Raw genomic sequence first — 19,295 nt, 5'->3', positions numbered from 1 at the left:
TTATTTTTGTTATACAAAATTGAATTGTACTCACTATGTACTACTGTCTTTCCACTCTCTGAAAGATTTATACATATAAAATTAAAGAGGTTTACTTACTGATGCATGGTACTTCTGGAGACCATCCTTCTGCTGTACACGTAATGTAACCCCCGGAACTTCGTGGAGCCACAAAATACTGATCACAGTAATAGGAAAAGTATGCGCCTAACCTTGCTGGAAAGTATATTCTATACGGATAATGTAGGCGTCCATGTTTTATTACTGGAAAATCACAAGGTTTGACTTGGGAAAAAAAGTATAAATAATGTTTTAAGTTAATAAACAATCAAATTAGAAATCAATTGTTTCATCTATGATTATATTCCTATTCGCTTAATTACACTCATTGCATTAGGGTTTCTAAGAGAAGAAAAGTTACAGAAAATTCAGATGATTGAAGTATGTAAGGACGTCCTTGCTAATGAATATCAACATACGCCTTGTGGGTCATGTTATGTAAAGTTTGCATGTGGGCTGTCTTGGTAGAAAACTGTCCAGAGCTACTGAATTAAGTCTCCTTAAGTACATGAGTCCTAGCCTTGGTTGACTAAATTAGCATCTTAATTGAGAAATGAAAGTACAAATTTTATCATGCAGCTCATCTGTCTTCTTTTTCTTTTTTTCATCTCAGCAAAAATCAGAATCCTGGCTTTTATTCTCAGACCAAGTTAATGTAAGAAAACAATTATTTTTTGAGATTAACACTCATTAGTTTATTTTTCTAATTATTGGGAATGTGTGATAAATATAGAGAAGCACAACAGTTGATCCACTGATCCATTGATCACATCACACAGAAAAAGAACACCCTTATTTATCCCTCAAACTAGACATTAAGGCATATTTCCCCTTCTTTATCTAATCAAAGAAATGAGCAATGAATAATTCTTAACATACAAATGGTTAAGGTTAAGGGAAACACTTGAATGCTTATTTCTAATTTTAATTGGAAAATGATGTATTTTTCACTATTTCTTATAAATATTTTAAATGACATATAATATAATTACATTTTATTGCTATTCTTATATTGAATAATTTTCACATATATGCTTAAGTGTTATGTTGTTTATAACAGGTATATATTCAATATTTTTCAGAAAATTTTACCCTTTTTATTGGATGGTTTAGATACAATCTAATACTTTTAATGCTGCACTAGTATTTATTGTATATCCTGAAATATGATTATGCTACAAGAACACATATGCAACACTTTAAAAAAATTTACAACACACACGCACACAATACTCATTATCATTTTTATCATCAATCAATGATCTGTTTTCTTTTTTGTGTGATACAGAAAACTTTCAAGCTGTTTTTACAGACTTGCTATGTGAATTATAAACTTTGAATCTTTGCATATCCTAATGTCTTTCTTAAACAAAGACCTGTGAATGATGCCCTCTCTTGGTGTAGATTCTTGGCCGATAGTCTGTATCTCTCATTATGGATAGATTTTCCCCACCTTTTTGAAGCTTTCCCACTCTTTTAAGATGGAAATGCTTATTTACTCGCATTCCTTTTAAGTAACAGACTAGTCTTTCCATACTACTTTTTGGAGATTTAGAGTATTATCTCTTCACCCTTGGATTTTACAAGTTCCATCATGCTATGTCAAGATATGTGTACTTAACAATAATTCTATGTTTGGCAAACTTGAGTATTTGTATTTGCAAGAACCAAGTCTTAAAGAACTCAATTAACTGCCATTAAAATGTAGAGCAGAGATCTGAATCCTGATGGTTTTATTTCAGAACTAATATTTTTATCCACTTCATTATATTACCCTGTAGAATATGAATACAGTAAAATAATCCACTGAGATTCACTTCCAAAAGGTACACAAAGAGGGCATAAATTGTAAGCAAGTATTATTACTATCACTGGCCTGAGCTCTTTTGCTATTCTTCTCTTTCATTTAGACATATTTGAATCTATCCTTATTTCTCTAACAGGATCATTTCCTAAAGCACATGTAATATTCCACTATGGTCTGATCAGCACTGATGTTTTCAGGACCTAGAACAGCCTCATTCTGCTCTTACACTTCTATCAACACACGTTCTGTTCTCATGAGCAGCTTTGGCTGTGGTATCAGAGTGTCAGCTCAGAGTGATCTCAAAATTGATAAACATACTCACTAATTTTTAAAAACAAATCTAGTCTTTCTGTACTTGTGCAGCTGGCTCCTGTGACCCAAGCCCAGGATCATATAGCTATCACTGCTGCATTTCATGTTATTAGATCCAACCTTGCACATGGGAGACATTCTGAGTGACGAATCTGTCCTAATGCAGGTTCCCTTTCAGGACCCCTGTATCATTTCAGCTGTGAATTTGTACTGCATCTCCTCTGCACCACTAAACTAGTAGGTGACCCAAAAGAGGAATGGAGCAGGCCTGAGAACACAGTCCTGCATCTGATAATCAGATAAGCTCACATGATGAAATTATGAATGTCTGAAAAACGATCTACCTGGTCAGTTTCCCCATCTTGTCCACAAGAACTTCAGAAAGTCCCTTGTGGGATGACCATGTTGAGGTTCAGTCAGGCAGATCTGTCATTTTCATAAACCAAACTCTAACCTGATTAAATACTACTCATATTTCTTATGCACATTGAAATTTGCTGCATACTGATAATAGTTTCCTTTTTAAGGGACTCATACTTTGAAAACTCATTATGGACTTATGCCTGGAATTAACATTGAGGTCATGATCTATTATTTGTATCATTACATTTTTCTTTCATGCAAGATCCAGTTTAACTGTGGTATATCTTTACAATAAACTGATATATAAAGAAAAAGAATATGATCGTAGAGACAGGAAACACTTAAGAAAAGGCAAAGGAGGCATCCCTAGATATAAAATACTCTGTTCTGTTGAGTGACGTATTTCTAAATGTGATGGCTTTAGAAAATGCCTGAATGTCTTCTACATTCCTCCCTCTCAAAATTAGAGCCTAATTCCCCACCCAAGAATGTGCTTGACCTAGTGACCCACTTCTGAAGAATACATATGGCTGAAGTAACAGTGACAGTGTGTTACCAAGTCATAAATGGTGTGGAAGCTGCGTGGTTTCTCTCTCTCTGGGATCACTAGCTATGGGGAAAGATAGCTTCCTCTCAAGCAACCTGTGGAGATGCCTGTGTGGTAAGGTACTGAGGCTTCCTGCCCAAAGCCAGATGAGTGAGCCTACTTGGAAGCAAATCCTCCAGCCTAGCTGAGCGGTCAGGGGACCGCAGCCCAGGCCAACACCCTGACTGCAACTCAAGAAGAGTGACTCAGAACTAACCGGCTAAGCCACTGCCCAATTCCTGAACCACAGGAGCTTTAGAAATATAGAGGTGTGTTGTTTTAAGCTAGTATGTTTTGGCAGAAATTTTTACACAGTACTAGATAACTAATATACTAGGTCTTAGGTGATGTAAGACAATGTTTTCGTTCAGATTAGAGTTATATTAGAGAATTAGATATTCATACACACAGACATGTATTTACCTTTGAGTAGCAAAAATTTAAAGAGTTTTTAGTTTCCAAAAATGTTTTTCTCTCTTCTTAGAATTACCTACTTTAAAAGCAAAGAATGCCTCTAGAGCCTTTACTTTGCATACACAGTAGGGCAAATACATGGATTTATCTTGTCCCCATTGTGTGTTTAAGAGAAAGAAATTTCAGAATTAAGAAGTAGGTCAAGATATGAATGGAACTTACAGGAACATCTTGGAGCAGGTGACCAGCCATCGCTGGTGCATGTTGCAACACTTCCCTGGATCTCAGGAGAATAGCCACGTTTACACTCATAAGTGATTTTATCATCACCTCTGTATTTGGTTAATTGAGGTGTGTAAAGACCATTTGGAATATGAGGAGGATCACACGTTATTTCTGAAAAGAAAAAGGATATGTGCACAATATAGGAATCACTATCCATTAAAAATAATCAAGTATATAAAAACGTAAAAATGGATGTTATTTATTTGTTCTTAGCACAGCACAAAGTGTCATTAAAATGCGCACAGCCTCATACCCTTCCTGCTGTGTCACTCATACTTCCTTCCACCGTATTTCTCATCGGATGTATTTCTGCCCTCTGGACCCTTGAATCTTCTTTCTCCAAAGCCAACACGTGCTTGATGACATTCAATATTTGGCAATGAACTTGTGATATATCACTTCAGCTATTCTCTCCACTTCCTGCAAGTTCCTCGGCTTCTGTTGTCCTCACAAGCTCTATTTACAAATATTCTGAGTCTCCTCCCTCTAGACGCTTGGTAGGAGGGAGGAGACTCCCTCGTGCCCCTTTCCAGTAGACATGAACACATGGCTTGCAGAGGACAGTGAAGTGAATGTGGAAGCAATATGTTCTCCTTTAGGGAGGAAGCTGTAAAAGTCATGGTGTGAATTTTCACAGTCTATTCCCCACTGCTGCAGTGATTAAGGAAGGCCCTGGAGAGGTGGAGAGATCCATCCCCTGATCCTTACAAAGAAGATAACAAGCAGAGTCCCTTCAGACCCGTGTTGGAAGTGAGCATGAATAGGAAAGAAACCTGAGTGTATTCAGCCGCTGAGGTTTTGGAATACATTGTTCTTACTGTAATAGGAAAACCTAATCCAGGGTTTGAAAAGCTTTTTAATACAAAGAGCCATATGAAAGGTCTGTGTTTTAACTACTCAGCCCCACCGTTATGAGGCAAACATAGCCACAAATGATGCACACAAATGCACATGGCTGTGTTCCAGTAGATCTCTGTTTACAACAGAGGGGGTGGACTGGATTTGACTCAGGGGCTGGCGTGTGCTATCCCTTGACCTAGTCTTTCCTAATTTATAAAGCTTTTCTCAGTCATTTACATAAACTTTGCTATATCTCAATAATGGATCAATTTGCAATATTCCTTTTCTAATGAAATACCATGCCTTCTTAACTATTTTAGAAATGTTATACAGCCATCTATATTGGTTCCATGTTGTATTTTGGACTAAATACCTGTGGTGGACATTCAGATTGCCTGAAATCCATTTATAAGCTCCTAATTTACTTCCTTTCCCCATTTCCCAAAGTCAGTGACCCACAGTCTCCTCACTCTGCTGAAGGCACCTAACACAACGGTTCCTTCAACAGATAATAAGTCCTTGGATACACAGGAAACAATTGAGACTATGAGTCGTGAGTTCCCTAGGTTTTCTTCCAACATTCCTTCCACTTTAGTAGCATCCATTCTGGACAGAAGTCTTCCCCTTAGTCTCTAATGATAAGGTGTGTTTCTGGTTGTTGTTGTTGTTTGCTCTTTGTTTCCAAATTCAAGATAGTGTCTCAAACCTCTCGTTTCCCCATGGATGTTGCACCATTGATTATTTCTTCCCTCTCTCCCATTGCGTCAACCACTCTGTCTTAAATGGATATGCAAGCTTCTCCAATCTTAAACGCCTTCTCTCCACCCTTTGATCAAGTTTAGGTAATCGTATCATTCTCAGCCTATCCACAGTGATGTTGTCAGCTAGGATGCCTGAGGCACCCACCTGGGCTGTACTACTTGTGTGGAGCCCCCACGAACATTGCCTGACAGGAGTCAGTGTTGTGAGTGGACCAGCCCTTTGGCTGTTATCATGAGCGCAAGAGGTACCTCAGCAACAGTCATCAGGAAACCCTGAAGAGCCAGATTGATTCCTCTCAAGTCCTGGAGGGTACCCAGCAGGCCTGGCGAGGGCCACCAGTGGGGTCATGGGTAGCAAAAGAGAGAAAGGGAAACAGAGAGAGCGGGGGGGCTGTCCTGGTGGCACAGTGGTTAAGAATCTGTCTAACAATGCAGGGGACATGGGTTTGAGCCCTGGGCTGGGAAGATCCCATATGCTGCGGAGCAACTAAGCCCATGGACCACAACTACTGAGCCTGCGCTATACAGCCTGTGAGCCACAACTACTGAGCTTGAGTGCTGCAACTACTGAAGCCGGCAAACCTTGAGCCCATGCTCTGCAACAAGAGAAGCCACTGCAGTGAGCAGCCCCCACACAGCCACAAAGAGTAGCCCCCGCTCTCCACAAGTAGAGAAAGCCTGTGTGCAGCAACGAAGACCCAGTGCAGCCAAAAATAAATACATAATAAAATAAATCTTTAAAAAAAAAAAAAAGAAAGAGAGAGAGAAAAAGAGAGGGAAGGAACTTGTATCTCTACCTTTAATAGGATCTGAGAGTCGGTGCCTGAGGTTTTCAGGTTCACTCTTGATTGGTGAATATAAAGCATAAGAGTGGGAATTAGGGTGAGGGAAGGGAAAAGCTCTCAGTTATCTAGGTCTTCCAGGGCTTTCTATAAAGGGACTTTCATAGGTGGGGCAGTGGCTTCTTGTCTAATTGTTTTGTCAGTAGCTGTGTCACACAGCTGGCAATACATTTAGTCAAGATAAATGCCTTTAAAACAGACGCCTTGGCAATCAAAAGTTTAAGGTCAGGCACTCACACTGCACTAAGGTACTCCATTCCTCCTCCCATTTATTCTCCAACCTGCTTCCATCTGGCTTCTCACCTACCATTGTGCTGACGTTGTGCTGACAAAAGTCACCGATGTCCTCCAATTTCCAAAGTCAAAAATCTTTGTATTCCACATATTAGTTTCTGGTGAATATTATTGGCTAAACTCTTTGTAATATTTGACACTGCTGGTCACCGACTTCTTAAAGTTCTCCAGTGCATTACCATCTTGTTAACTTTGTCTGAACAATACGATTTTCTATTGTTCAGTTTATTGTAGCTACTCCTCTTCTTCTACCACTCCACCTAATCCTTAGGCCCTGTCTACTTCTCCAATCGCATCCACGACCACTTTCCCACTGAAGTCCAGTTTACATGTCTTAGGTTTTACTTCCCGCTACAGCTAACATGAAGCCAAAGTTCGGAGTCAAAAGTTACAATATATAAATAAAAGTGTGTTTCACTAAGATACTAACTAAATAATATTGGGGGAATTTTGTTAAATTAATTAAGAGTTGAAGAACTTCTAGGGATACTTTCAAGCATTATGTTATAAATCTCTTGATAAATGTTAATTCCCTACTCATGATCTCCATTAGAACAAATAATGCTATTAAAACAGTGCCAGGGCAGGTGTCTCTATGAAAATAATAATGATAATATTTGAGATTGTCCAAATGTGTAAGACCAAATTTTTTCTACTTTTAGAAACAACCAGTAAGCATTTGAAATAAGAATAATTAATTCAAGGTTAGCACTCTAGGTTGTGAGTCAGCAGAAAATCCAGTCTGTACAGGGAACAGAGAGATTTACATCAAAGGTGGCTCTTATTTAGCAGGTCTTGGTACTTTTATGTAGTCCTGTGAGTGACTGATTGTCAGAGAATGTCTGTTATTGGATAGAGACCAAAGTTTTGACGAATCACCCTCAAATAAAACCCCTGACACAAAGACCAGATAGAAGACAGTTTAAGTGTTTTATCCTAGGTTATTTTACTTAAATTTACTTCAATGATTTAATTCCAAATTTCTTAAAGAGTTACAGAAAATAAGAGATGTAGACTTGGAATTTATCATTATCAGCAGGTAGATTCTTTCCATGTACCAGGAAAATAGGGAGAGGTATCTGTGTCATTAGCAGAGATACAGAGACTGGGGTTTCTTTTAATAAAAGATTTCTCTATGACTAGTTGATGTAAAATGCATTTCAATAAAATGAAGCATGTTGTAAGGGACACTGCACGCTTATCTAACTTGGGGTGAACCACTCTTTGTTTATATTGATCTTTAGCAAATTATCTTGTAGAAGGGAGAGTACCAATCCCAATCTTGGTGTCTCTTTCCCTAAAGAAAGCAGGACTTTAAAGCATACGGTCTTGAATTTTTAAGTTATGGCTTGCGACTGAGAAAATGAAAAAGAAATTCTAAAAAGAAAATGTCTCATAAATGTGTATTCTTTGGGGGGGGGGGGTGGTGTGCGTAAAGGAGTCAAATTATACTAGAAGTAAGCCTAGAAATTGTAGTAACATATGGGAAAAACAGAGATTTCCCGCTCCTAAAATGAATCTGTTCTAAACAAGAGTTTTAAGTAAGCAGCTAAGTGACCAAGAAAAAGGAATAAATCAATGACTTCTATGTAATGTTATCCTGAGTCCTATGTCCAAGTAAAATTGAATTCCTGAAGCTTTACTCTGAATTCATTGAAACTTGGAATTCATTGAAATATTATCCCAATGTTTATCCTCAATACAGGACCAGAGTCTTGATATAAGTGGTTTATATTTTGATGATTGGATGGATAAATTAACTATCTGATAGTTAAGAAGGGCTCTGGAAGTAGAACATACAGCAGAGGTTAATGCCAGAGAACTTGTGCACCCACTTTCTTTGCTCAGGAACCACGAATGCCATGAAGACAAAACAGCTGGACTCCACACACCATAGGCCTCGCACAGATCTCACATCGTTGTGTAGCTGAACAGAACCCTGGGCCTTCTCTGGACAGACCATTTCCCCATAACCTCTGCTGTAGCTCCTTTCTGAAGTACCTAGATATTAGTATCTGATGCACATTTCCTGAGTTATTTTGCAGACTTAAAAACCCCACCAAATGGAAGACATTAGCTCCTTGATGACCATGAGCATGTAGCCCCCAGACCTACTGGAGCCTGAGGATTGACGATGTTAACTCCTGTAACCCCACCCTGTTACCTTACCATCAACCAATCAGAATTGTGCATGAGCTGATCCCATACCCTGGGATGCTGCCACCCCCCCACCCCCACCCCTTTAAAAATGCTCTGCTGAAACCCATCAAGGAGTCTGAGATTTTTGAGCACTGGCTGCCCTGGACTCCTTGCTTGGCGCCTACAATAAATGCTGCACTTTCCTTCACCACAACCTGGAGTCAGTAGATTGGCTTTACTGTGTGCAGGTGAGCACACCCAAGTTTTGGTTTGGTAACAGTTATCACTGTCTTGTGTTCATTAACTTCTTTTAAATACTCTCTTAACAATGCTGGAAAGTGAAGGTCATTCAATTGTGCAGGAGGATGTATTTTCCAAGGAGCTGCTCATGGGCTCAACTAAGTTTTTTTAAGACTAAAATCAACTCAAAAACTATCTCTAGTTTTTGTAGAAGAGGATCACCAAAGCAAAGTTTATACATGTTATTATGATTAGCACAATTGCAAGTTCAGAGGGCTCTTAAGAGGTGAAGGCCACTGTATGATAATACCTGTAAAAGTCGCCCTGTTAGAAGGTCATTTGCCTCTGATGTCATGTGTGATAATACTGTTACTTGTTTTGATGTCATGGGTGATAATACTGTTACTTGTTTTGCTCAGTGCAGCAGCCCTCATCAATAGCTAACTCCCTCCTTTCATAAATGTTTGCAAATAACTCAACACAGTTAGTGCCATGCTATAGCTGTATCTCCCTGCTCTTCTTATGACCTCTTACATTCCTCAGCTATCTATATTTTCTCTTCTAGGCCATGGTAGTTGAAACGATCTCTTTCTAAATGAGGTGGGCTAAGTAGAACACAAAAAAAGCAGACATAACTTCTGGTGGGTAAAGAGCACAGTTGAGATGAATTCTTTGACTCTGTGTAACATCCTTCCCTTAAGAAGTCTAAGAATTAGGAGCTGTTTTCAGTGCCGTCAACAAAGTTGATTCATATGGGCCCGTGGTTAATGAAACCTCTAGTTTCTTCTATTTAATTCCAATATCCCTGGAGGGTTACCTCATCTGTATTGATATTATTTACTTTTTAAAGTGAAATGCTGGGCTTTACGAGAACAATCTGATTGTTTGAGAGCTGTATATACCTGGGGATTAGGAAGCCTGTTACAGTCCTGACTCTGCTCTAGATTTGCTTTGTGACCATAGACCGAAGACTTAATGAGCTATTGAACTTTTCAGTCCTGTTTATGTCTACCATCAGAGTGAGAGAATCACACCACTTGATCTCAAAACGGGCCTTGCATACACAACATTTTATGTTTTTATAATAGTTGATTCCTATAAACATGAATATTCCATTGTGACAAAAAATAAACTGCTTAACTGTAACGAGGATATGAATTAAACAATTGGTAAATACACAGCAATAGATATAGAACAGAAACAGAGCCTTACCTTTACATGAAGGAACTGGGACCCACCCAGATTCAGTGCATTTGGTGTCTCCTCTTTCACTGTGTTGAAAACCCTTTGCACATTGATATTGAACTCGTTCATTTGCCTTAAAAATGTCCTTCCGAGCTACAGCATTTCCATTTAAGATGGTTGGTAGTTTGCAGGAAATTTCTAAACAAAAGGGATTAAATTCCAACATGTTTGTTATATATTACAGGATTGTGTTCCAGACATAGTTATATAAAGATACAACTTTTGTTTCCATTAGGTGAATCAGGCAACCGAACAAAAGTCCTGTTTTGACTCGAATGCTCAATGAATAATTTATCGGTTGTTCTTAACATTTGGTTTTGAAGGAAGTAAAAATTCCGATTTAAATCATGATGCTAATTTATTTAACTTGGGGATAAATTTGTCCTCTTGAAATAAACAGTGGCCAGTAAAATTCATCCACTGTATGTATAAAATTGAATACAGAAATAGGCTTAATGTATTTTCACTGAGTGACCTGTAAAAGTTACATATTTTTAGTTATTGATAATAGAGTATTGGCAAGACATTTTGTCAAAGAAATTAATATAATCCATTGTTATTAATCTCCAAAAAGCAACCGACCAGCTTGTGTGGTTTTGCCATTCCTCCAAATTTTCTGTTAAAAAAAAAAAAAAGCTGTCCATTATCTTTCATACTATCCTCACTCAAACATTTTTTTCCCTGGGATTCCAGCAACAGTGACTAATTTCCCATTAGTGACTAATCCTATTCTCCCTTCTTCCTAATCTTTTTTTAATCTACACACAGGGATATGTAACTGAATGATTTTTTTTCTTGTCACTTTCTTGTTCCACTTAAAATGCTTCACTGATTCCCAGTTCCATCTGTATAAAAGCCTAACACTTCAGCATGGGTATGTAGTCCCTCGAACTCCGGACTACTGATCTTCACTCCACCACAGACTTCATCCTACCTTACGGCCCCTGACAGCAATGGGAACAGGGGAGCTTCACGCTCAAAGAGGCCTCAAGGCCATGGCCCCTTCCTCTCCATGAGCTTCCTCTGGCTGGTTTGCTTTTTCCCACCTCAACTTTATCTAAAAGATTCTCATTCGTTATCTTCTCTATCAGTCATTCCAGAAAGGTTTCACTAACCACAGAAATTTAATTGCAAGAAATTACCCCTATCCGCAAACCTCTAGATTATACAGTAATTGCTACACTGAAAGTAAATATGTTTGTCATTATTGTTTTGAAGAAATAGTTTTGTAAAAAAGAGTTCCTAGGAAGAAGAATGCTTCTCTCTGCATCCCACTGTTGGACAGACTAGACTAAGAAAGTGGAAATAAGTTGGGGATTTTAGATAATGTTAAAAAACAAATATGGCAGAAATTTCTGCCAAACAAGTACTGGTAAAATGAAGTATGGTATTTTAAATAAATTGACCATAATATATTATCACAAAAGCCAAAATCATCATATTGGTCATGAGGTACAGGTCAGCAGTAGCACAACGAAAGCAATGCTGACTTCTAGCTTACTATGGAACTTGATTTTTAAAGACAAAGATTTAATTAGTGGATTTAGTTCAGGTCAGCAATATTTATACCAAACTCCCAGTACAAGTATAAAACAGGGCCACTTCCTAGAAGCATTATTCGAAAACAGAATGTGATCATGACACATCAGTAGAAATAAATAACAAATTTTTTCAAATTAAAAAATGACCTATTTTGGAGTTTTAATATTAAAACTTGTGGCAGAAAGGCTTAAGATTTTATGTTAGTCGTTAAGAGTCAATTACAATTTAATTATAGTTAAGAGCATGGACATTGCTGTCAGAAAACCTAGGTTTGAATCTTACCTCTATCAGATATGCCATGATAATTTTGGACATGTGATTTAATTTCTTTGCACCATGATTTCCTCAATTATAAAACAGAGGTGAAAGCAGTACATAAATCACATAGTCATTTGGAAGGTAAAATAGACAACACATGCAAAGAACTTAGATCCCTTACTGAGAAATAGTAAGTGCTGAATAAAGGCTAGTGCTTGTTAATATTTTTCAGGTTCCGTAGGATGCACAGTGTTCTGAAAGGCATACTTTCATGAGAAAAATTGAACTCATTCAAATAATCAAACAGACAGAAAGTGTTTCTTACCTACACATTTCGGTTTTTCTTCATTCCAAGCACCATTAGCTGAGCAATGTATTTGTTTTGGTCCATCAAGCATGTAGCCTGAGTTACACTCAAATTGTACCACTTGTCCAAACATATATATTTGGTCTAGATCCAGGGCACCACTTAAAATTTTCCCGTTCTCTGGTTCCGTCACTGGTAAGCACTTAATAACTGAAAAAAATAAATATAATTATTCTAATAGAATTGGAAAGCTTTATTATGAAAAATGAATATATATAAATATGACATATATATATATATAAAATCAACAGCAAGATTGGAGGAAATTAAATTTTTTAAAGAGGTATTCGATATACCTGTTAGCCAGAAATAAATTCTACTAAGTAAAAAAAAGAAAAACACAACAAGTTTATCTCTGATTCTTTTCTATGGGAGTGAAGGGAAAAAAATGACTTCTTTGAATTTTTGAATGACAGTCTATATATTTTGTAGTAGCAAACAAGTGTTTCTTAAATCACTGAGATATACAAAGTTTGGGATAATTAAATACAAAATTTCTATTTAAGTCCCACAATAATATAAAACTGTATTCCTAAAAGGTGTAAAAGCAAACCTTATGATTATATTCACTTCAATAAATAGCCTTTAATTTTCTTCTTCCATATCAAAATAGCTTGAGAACTTTTTAAATTTTCCTTAATATTTTCCAATATCCCCTAGGTTATGATAGTCAATCTTTATTTTACAATAGAATGACCCAGGATGTTTGTTAAGTGGAAATCCTATGGCTGCCCTATCATCCCAGGGATACTGGTTCCGTACCTCTTTACTAACCAAAAACTTAAGTTTTTAAGAAACACCTCAGGTGATTCCAATGTGGATGTTCCTTAGAACAGTGATCTCCCTCCTCTCATTTCTGTAGATGAAAGATCCACTCTTGTTTTCAGACCACAGGATTTTTGAGTGATCACGTTTCTTCTCCTCCCCCTCCTCTCCCCCTTCTTCCTCTTCCTCCTCCTTTTTCTCTCGCTTTGCCTCCCTCCTTCTCACTTTCTCTGCCTCCCTTTGTGCCTTTCCCTCTCTCTTCCCTTCGCCTTCTCTACTTACTCCTCACACGGAACTAGGAAAAACAATTCTGATTGATCGCTTGTTTTCATGACGACTTGAGATTGGAATTACTAATTCAAAATTTGGAAACAGGATGTGCATTTTTTCATTCTGCTTGTTTTATGGATTGGTAAGAAAGGGCAGAGCTCTTCCTTAGATCCTGCCTGTTTTCAGTACAACTAAGACCATAGGAAAACTCCCCTAGTCAGACAAGAGGGAGGAGGTGTCTAAATCATGTTCTCTATGTCAGCTGTTACCAGAGATCCCTGCACTGGAGTGGTTATTTGGGTGACTGCCTCTTCATTAATAAAGTTGAAATTGTCATCTTCATTTTGATGTGATACTACTGTTATTTCTAGTGGTTAGAATCCAAAAGGGAAAAAAAAAATTAGATTTTTCTAATCTGTAATACGTTGACTATTAGATCAGATGAACCTGTAATTTATATTTGATTATGGAAACACATAATAACATAGCAGTAAAAGGATTAGACATCCACCCTGTACTCAGTAGAGTCCACAAAAATAATTTGAGTAAGAAATACTTAATTATAACCTTTAGGAATATTTGATGTAAGACATTTTAAAAAATCCTGATATTTTAAGTATATATTTTAATATACTTGTAAATCAGTTTTACATCTACCTTCACATATTGGAATATCATTGGTCCATCCATTTGTTTCACATTCACGGAAATTCATCTCACCCAGCATCTGATACCTTAAAACCAAAAATAAGAGTTGTGAGCTAATGTGTGTTTATGTGCAGTTTAAAGTTTGATGCCATTTCAAATGTCCAGAAACTGCATTTCAAGAAAAATTAACAGCATATGCTTTGCAACTTCCTTTCTTAAGAAAGGCCTCAAACCCTCAGGTGTATGGACTTCAAATAATCATAACCCTTGGTTAATGACACAAACTCATTGTTGTTTCATGCACAATGCACTTTTATTTTTTCATAGAGTCAGTTAACAAGGTACATTTAACAATGTAATAAGCTCCATGAACTCTCACCAAAAACAGAAGATAAAAACATGATAGTAAACAACAGCTCACTGCATGTCACCCCTGCCCACTCTTTTTCCGTATTTCTATCCATATGCCTACACTCCACGATCGTGGATTTGCTGGATACTTTGGGCTTTTTATATGATCAAGGGTAGTGCTAGCAAAAATGTCTTGGTGTGGCTTATTTTCAGCACTGGTCTCCATCTCCCCATCTGCATCCCTGAGATGCTTTCCAGAGTGTGGTCACCGAGTCAGGTCTGCTTATAGAAGCCATTCACTGTCGAATTATAGTAACTCATCAAGCCTGAACTTAAAACCAAAGATGCTGAACTTGAAGGCAAGGTCCTCGGGCAGGCGCACAGTGTGCAGTCATCACCAGATGCTTCAGATGAAGGTGCAGCATCCTTCTCAATATTTATTACATTGCACAATGGAAGGCAAAAAACAAACAAAAAAACACACAAAATTTTTCTCAAAAAATAAATAATGGAAAGCATTTTGATAAGCATGAGAGAGAGAATTTTGAAAAATGGTCTTTCATGCGCTTCTAAAGAATTCTACATGCACAAATGTTTCCTTTGCAAATAAGAGTTGTTCCGCAAATTACACAAGTAAAAGAAACTTTCTCCTTCAAAAAACACGTGTCTTTCTTGGATTGGGATTGATTTGTTCCAAATTTTCTATGGAAGAAAACATTTCAACAGAGTAAATGGGAGTCACAGAACTTGAAGTCAAACTTTTACTCTGTGCCTCTGTCACATGAAGGAATGAAATAATTGGTTATTAAAAGTTCTTCTCTGGCTCCTCTTTTGGCTCTACCTTATAACAGAGAAAAAAAGATTTCCTGCTGAATGTTTTCGGTCTACACAAGGGACCCATCCATTCGTCCAAATCTCTCTCAGGAGTTTTGCAAAATTCTACACAAAACTGCCTAGCATCACGGGCAGAGCCCGTTCACAATTCCTGGGGAAGAAAAATAGAATCTGGGGAATGAATCGAACTTTTTTTTCAGCCTCTGTGCTTAGTTCAGTCTCACGGGCTCACAGGTCTCGCGTGCAGAGGCCTCTGAGCAGGCCCTTCACACCCAAGATCCTGGTGCAAAATGGCTGTCTGGCATCCCAGCTCAGGGCCGTGTGCACACGCTGCACACGACACTCCATCCAAGATGGCGGTGACAGCGGGCGTGAGCAGAGGTGCTGCACCCGGCACCGTGGTGTGGAGCCTGAGCAAAGCAGCTGCCCCGCCTCCAAGAACCCTGCCCCCTCCCAGCGGAGGAGATCCTATAAAGCAGCCCCGCTCACTTGCAGCCTGTCAGGAGAATGAAGCTTTCCTGTGCTATACAGTAAGACCTTATTACTTATCCAATGTATATATAATAGTGTGTATATGTCCATCCCAATCTCCCAATTTATCCCTTCCCCTCCCTCCCCCCGCCAGTAACCATAAGATTGTTTTCTACACCTGTGACTCTATTTTTGTTTTGTAAATAGGTTCATTTGCACCCTTTTTTAGGATTCCATATAAAAGCAATATCATATGACACTTGTGTTTCTCCATCTGACTTACCTCACTCAGTATGACAATCTGACCTATATATGAATAGAACCTAAAGAAGAGGGGATATATGTATATGTATAACTGATTCCCTTTGCTGTACAGCAGAAACTAACACAAAATTGTAAATCAACTACACTCCAATAAAAATTAATTTAAAAACAAATGAAATTTTCCTTTGCTTCTGAACCCAACTCGGTCTTGTTCTCTTGGCTCAAAGGACACCAGGCAGAAGGACCCTTGTTGAGGCCTGACTTGAGAAGGTCAATAACACTAGGGCCCATGTACATCACGGGAGGGAGAAAGAAAAAGAGATTGTTCAAATGTTGGTTTGGAGGCAAGTAAGGGCTTGCGTTTCTGCAACTCCAGGCTGGCAAAATACCAGAAACACTGTAGAGAGGGCCTCTTATAAGACTCTCTCGCCGTAGGAAAGTCGAACTGGTTTTCCATATTGAGTAGTCTGGTAAGTGGCTAGTATTCAGCTAAGTGGGTATACAGCAGACAAAAGAGGGATGGGACAAGGAGACACACAGGGTGGGCTGGCTGGCAGACACCATGGGTGCAGTAAACCCACTCTATCATCAGAGTTCACTGCTGGGTCAGAAGACTACATCCCCTGTGATGCTGACCTTGAAACAGTCCAAGGACTTTCATTTCACTGACACATACCTAGTCTTATGGAAAGTCCAAGCTGGGTGGTGGAGACAGTTGCTCTTATAGGGCCTATGACAGTTAATCCGTAGCACGTACTGTAATTCTTTTACCATTCCCACTGTCCCTGAAGGATCAAACTCCTAGGATACTCTGCACATAATAGGATGCAGTGAGGACTCATTGCAGTGAAGTTTTATTTATAGGCATACTGCTTTCCCACTATCCTGTAACTACACTCTACCAGAGTAATCATAATTCATTTTAATTTTTCCGTGTTGAGGAGATAATAACGGTATTGAAATATAATCATATTCATTATAGTTTAAATTTTCAGGTTATTTGTATGTTAATTATAAAAATGTTCATAGAAAAATATAGTAATCTGAAACACAGCACAGTTTCTATTTACTATTTCCATTATGAATTATCTGAATTATAAGCCTCTTTTTCTACTGACTACATACCCCTCTTCACATGTATAAACGACCTTTGCACCATATTCAAAATGAGTTCCTACTTCAAGATGGAAAGAGCCAAAGGGAGTGTCTCCAGGGTGTCCACAGGGCTTTTCTAAAATGAAAAAAAAGAGATAAAATGTTAGTAGGTAGCACAGGGAGTAACAATGTACATAAGAGTTCAAGGACATGGATATTTGATATTATATTAGAGGACAGAACTGAAAATATGGAAAAGTGACAAATGGCCGTTATCTGTACCTTTTGGAAGATGAGAACCCCTTTTTAATAATCATGAGGGTGAAGAATTTGAGAAAGAATAGATACAGGTGTACGTATAACGGAATCACTCTGCTGTACACCTGAAAGTAACACAACGTTGTTAACCAACTATACTCCAGTATAAAATAAAAAGGTAAAAAAACAATGAGAATGTATCATTTTGTATTCAAAAGACAATAGTGATAGAATTCCAGCCAGCATTTCACAGTAGCACTCAGTATTTTCACAACTAAAACTTTTCAAAGATTTCACAAAGGTAGAAATTACTTACTCTGACATATCCTCGAAGGATGAAGAGACACCCATTTTCCACCCTTGCATACCATTGTAATACTCCCAAGAGTTCTGTATCCAGGGCGGCATTTATATGTAGCCTGAGTGCCCTCCTTATATGTTTGTTGAGTCCAAGAACCTGACAGAATTTCTGTGTCTTTTCTTGGAGGGGGCTCTTGACAAACTAAAAAAAAATAAAAACAAACTATGGTTTAAATAACTACTAAACATGTAGTATGTTTAGGTTATTTTGAATTAAAAAAAAAAACCTATACAGGTCCATCCAAATGTAAGTCTTAATATATATAAAAAACATACATTTACCTTACAGAAATTAAATTTACATAGATTTGTAAGAATAACTTTCCAGATAGTTATAATTTACTATATTATTCTTAACTGGTGCACTGCATTCTACACTATTCTTTCTTAAATTCAGGAAATATCAGGCACTATTCTAAGCTCTAAAGGAAAAACAATGGATAAAAAAGAAAGAATCTGCTCTCAGAGTGTTTTCACTCTAATAGGAGGTTAGTTATTAAATACCTATCCAAAGAGATAATGTGTCAGGGTGTCTGAAATCTGATCAAGCTCTTGTACAGACTGCTGTACTCCCTATTCAGTATTATCTCTTGAAGCTCAGTAACTTTGACACTAGGAGAAGTCAAGTATATTGTGTGAATGTGATTGACAATCTCAAATTGAAACCCACTCTGGCACTCTAGCAGTTAGAAACCACTGAAGGTGAAATGGAATAAAATTGAATCCTTACATTTCTTAGAAAACTGTAGTTATGAAAATCATAAATTTAGGCTGTGAAGCAAACTATAAAAAGAGTACACACACATTAGAATATTTTTAAATTAAAAATTCTATTTATGAAGATATAATCTATGCAAAATTCAAAGGAAAATTAATCACAAAATGATTTACCACACAAAAGTACTTCTTGCAATAACAAAAGCACTAACACTACCAAAGGAAAAATATCAGAGGATGACAGAATATTTTCTTAAGAATGGCCAATAACATAACCATTACTAAAAATCAAAGACATGACAATTAAATGTAAATGATATTTTTTGACAAACTTCAATGACAAAAATGTAAAGCAAATAACACTCAATTTTGAAGAAAATGAAGTGTTATAAATATTATTATTAAATTAAATTAGAGGTATAAATGACTATAATCTTAACAATTTGGTGATGTGTATAAAGAATCTTAAAAATGCTCATGTAAATTAACAAATAATTTCAATCTGCAAAAAAGTATCCTAAAGCAATAATGAAAGGTTTGCTGAGATTCTTATGTACAAGGTGTTTTATTCCAATATTTTCTATACTCGATAAAATATGTTAAAAATGTGAATATTGTCACATTGTGGTACACTTCACCAGAGGAAACATTTTATGGCTTTTAAAAATTGTTTTGGCGAATATTTAATAATGTGGATAAATGTTAACATAAGAGTAAGGGGGGAAGGTAGTATAGACTTTTTGTTTCTAGTGAAGATATATTAGATCAAGGATCATAATGGTGAGATTTAAAGCTGACTTTTTAACAGCAGTAACAGAAACCAGAAGACGTTAAATAATCACTCCCATTTGCATACAGCAATAACTCTCTACCTGGATTTCAAAATAAACAATTCTTCAAGAATCAA

General features: G+C 37.3%; 1 protein-coding gene across 5 annotated transcripts in view; it reads right to left on the bottom strand.

Annotated features, from left to right (window-relative positions):
- Positions 1-19,295, bottom strand: part of CFH (complement factor H) — a 135,226-nt gene that overhangs the window by 95,354 nt on the left and 20,577 nt on the right. For 4 of the 5 annotated variants that reach the window (XM_057726224.1, XM_057726227.1, XM_057726225.1 and 1 more), the window contains exons 2-8: positions 17,628-17,813; positions 17,084-17,189; positions 14,048-14,124; positions 12,314-12,505; positions 10,156-10,326; positions 3,765-3,938; positions 100-285 (exon numbers count right to left, since the gene is read on the bottom strand). In XM_057726224.1, the coding sequence (XP_057582207.1) occupies positions 100-285; positions 3,765-3,938; positions 10,156-10,326; positions 12,314-12,505; positions 14,048-14,124; positions 17,084-17,189; positions 17,628-17,813 (1,092 nt within the window). Of the gene's footprint in view, positions 1-99; positions 286-3,764; positions 3,939-10,155; positions 10,327-12,313; positions 12,506-14,047; positions 14,125-17,083; positions 17,190-17,335; positions 17,398-17,627; positions 17,814-19,295 lie in introns of those variants that run through there. The other variant, XM_057726226.1, reaches the window with a different exon arrangement.

Source organism: Hippopotamus amphibius, chromosome 3 (assembly GCF_030028045.1).
Source record: "Hippopotamus amphibius kiboko isolate mHipAmp2 chromosome 3, mHipAmp2.hap2, whole genome shotgun sequence".
In the NCBI taxonomy this organism is placed as follows: Eukaryota; Metazoa; Chordata; class Mammalia; order Artiodactyla; family Hippopotamidae; genus Hippopotamus; species Hippopotamus amphibius.
The sequence above is the reverse complement of the archived record's forward strand: the minus strand, read 5'-3'. Positions and strand labels throughout refer to the sequence as shown.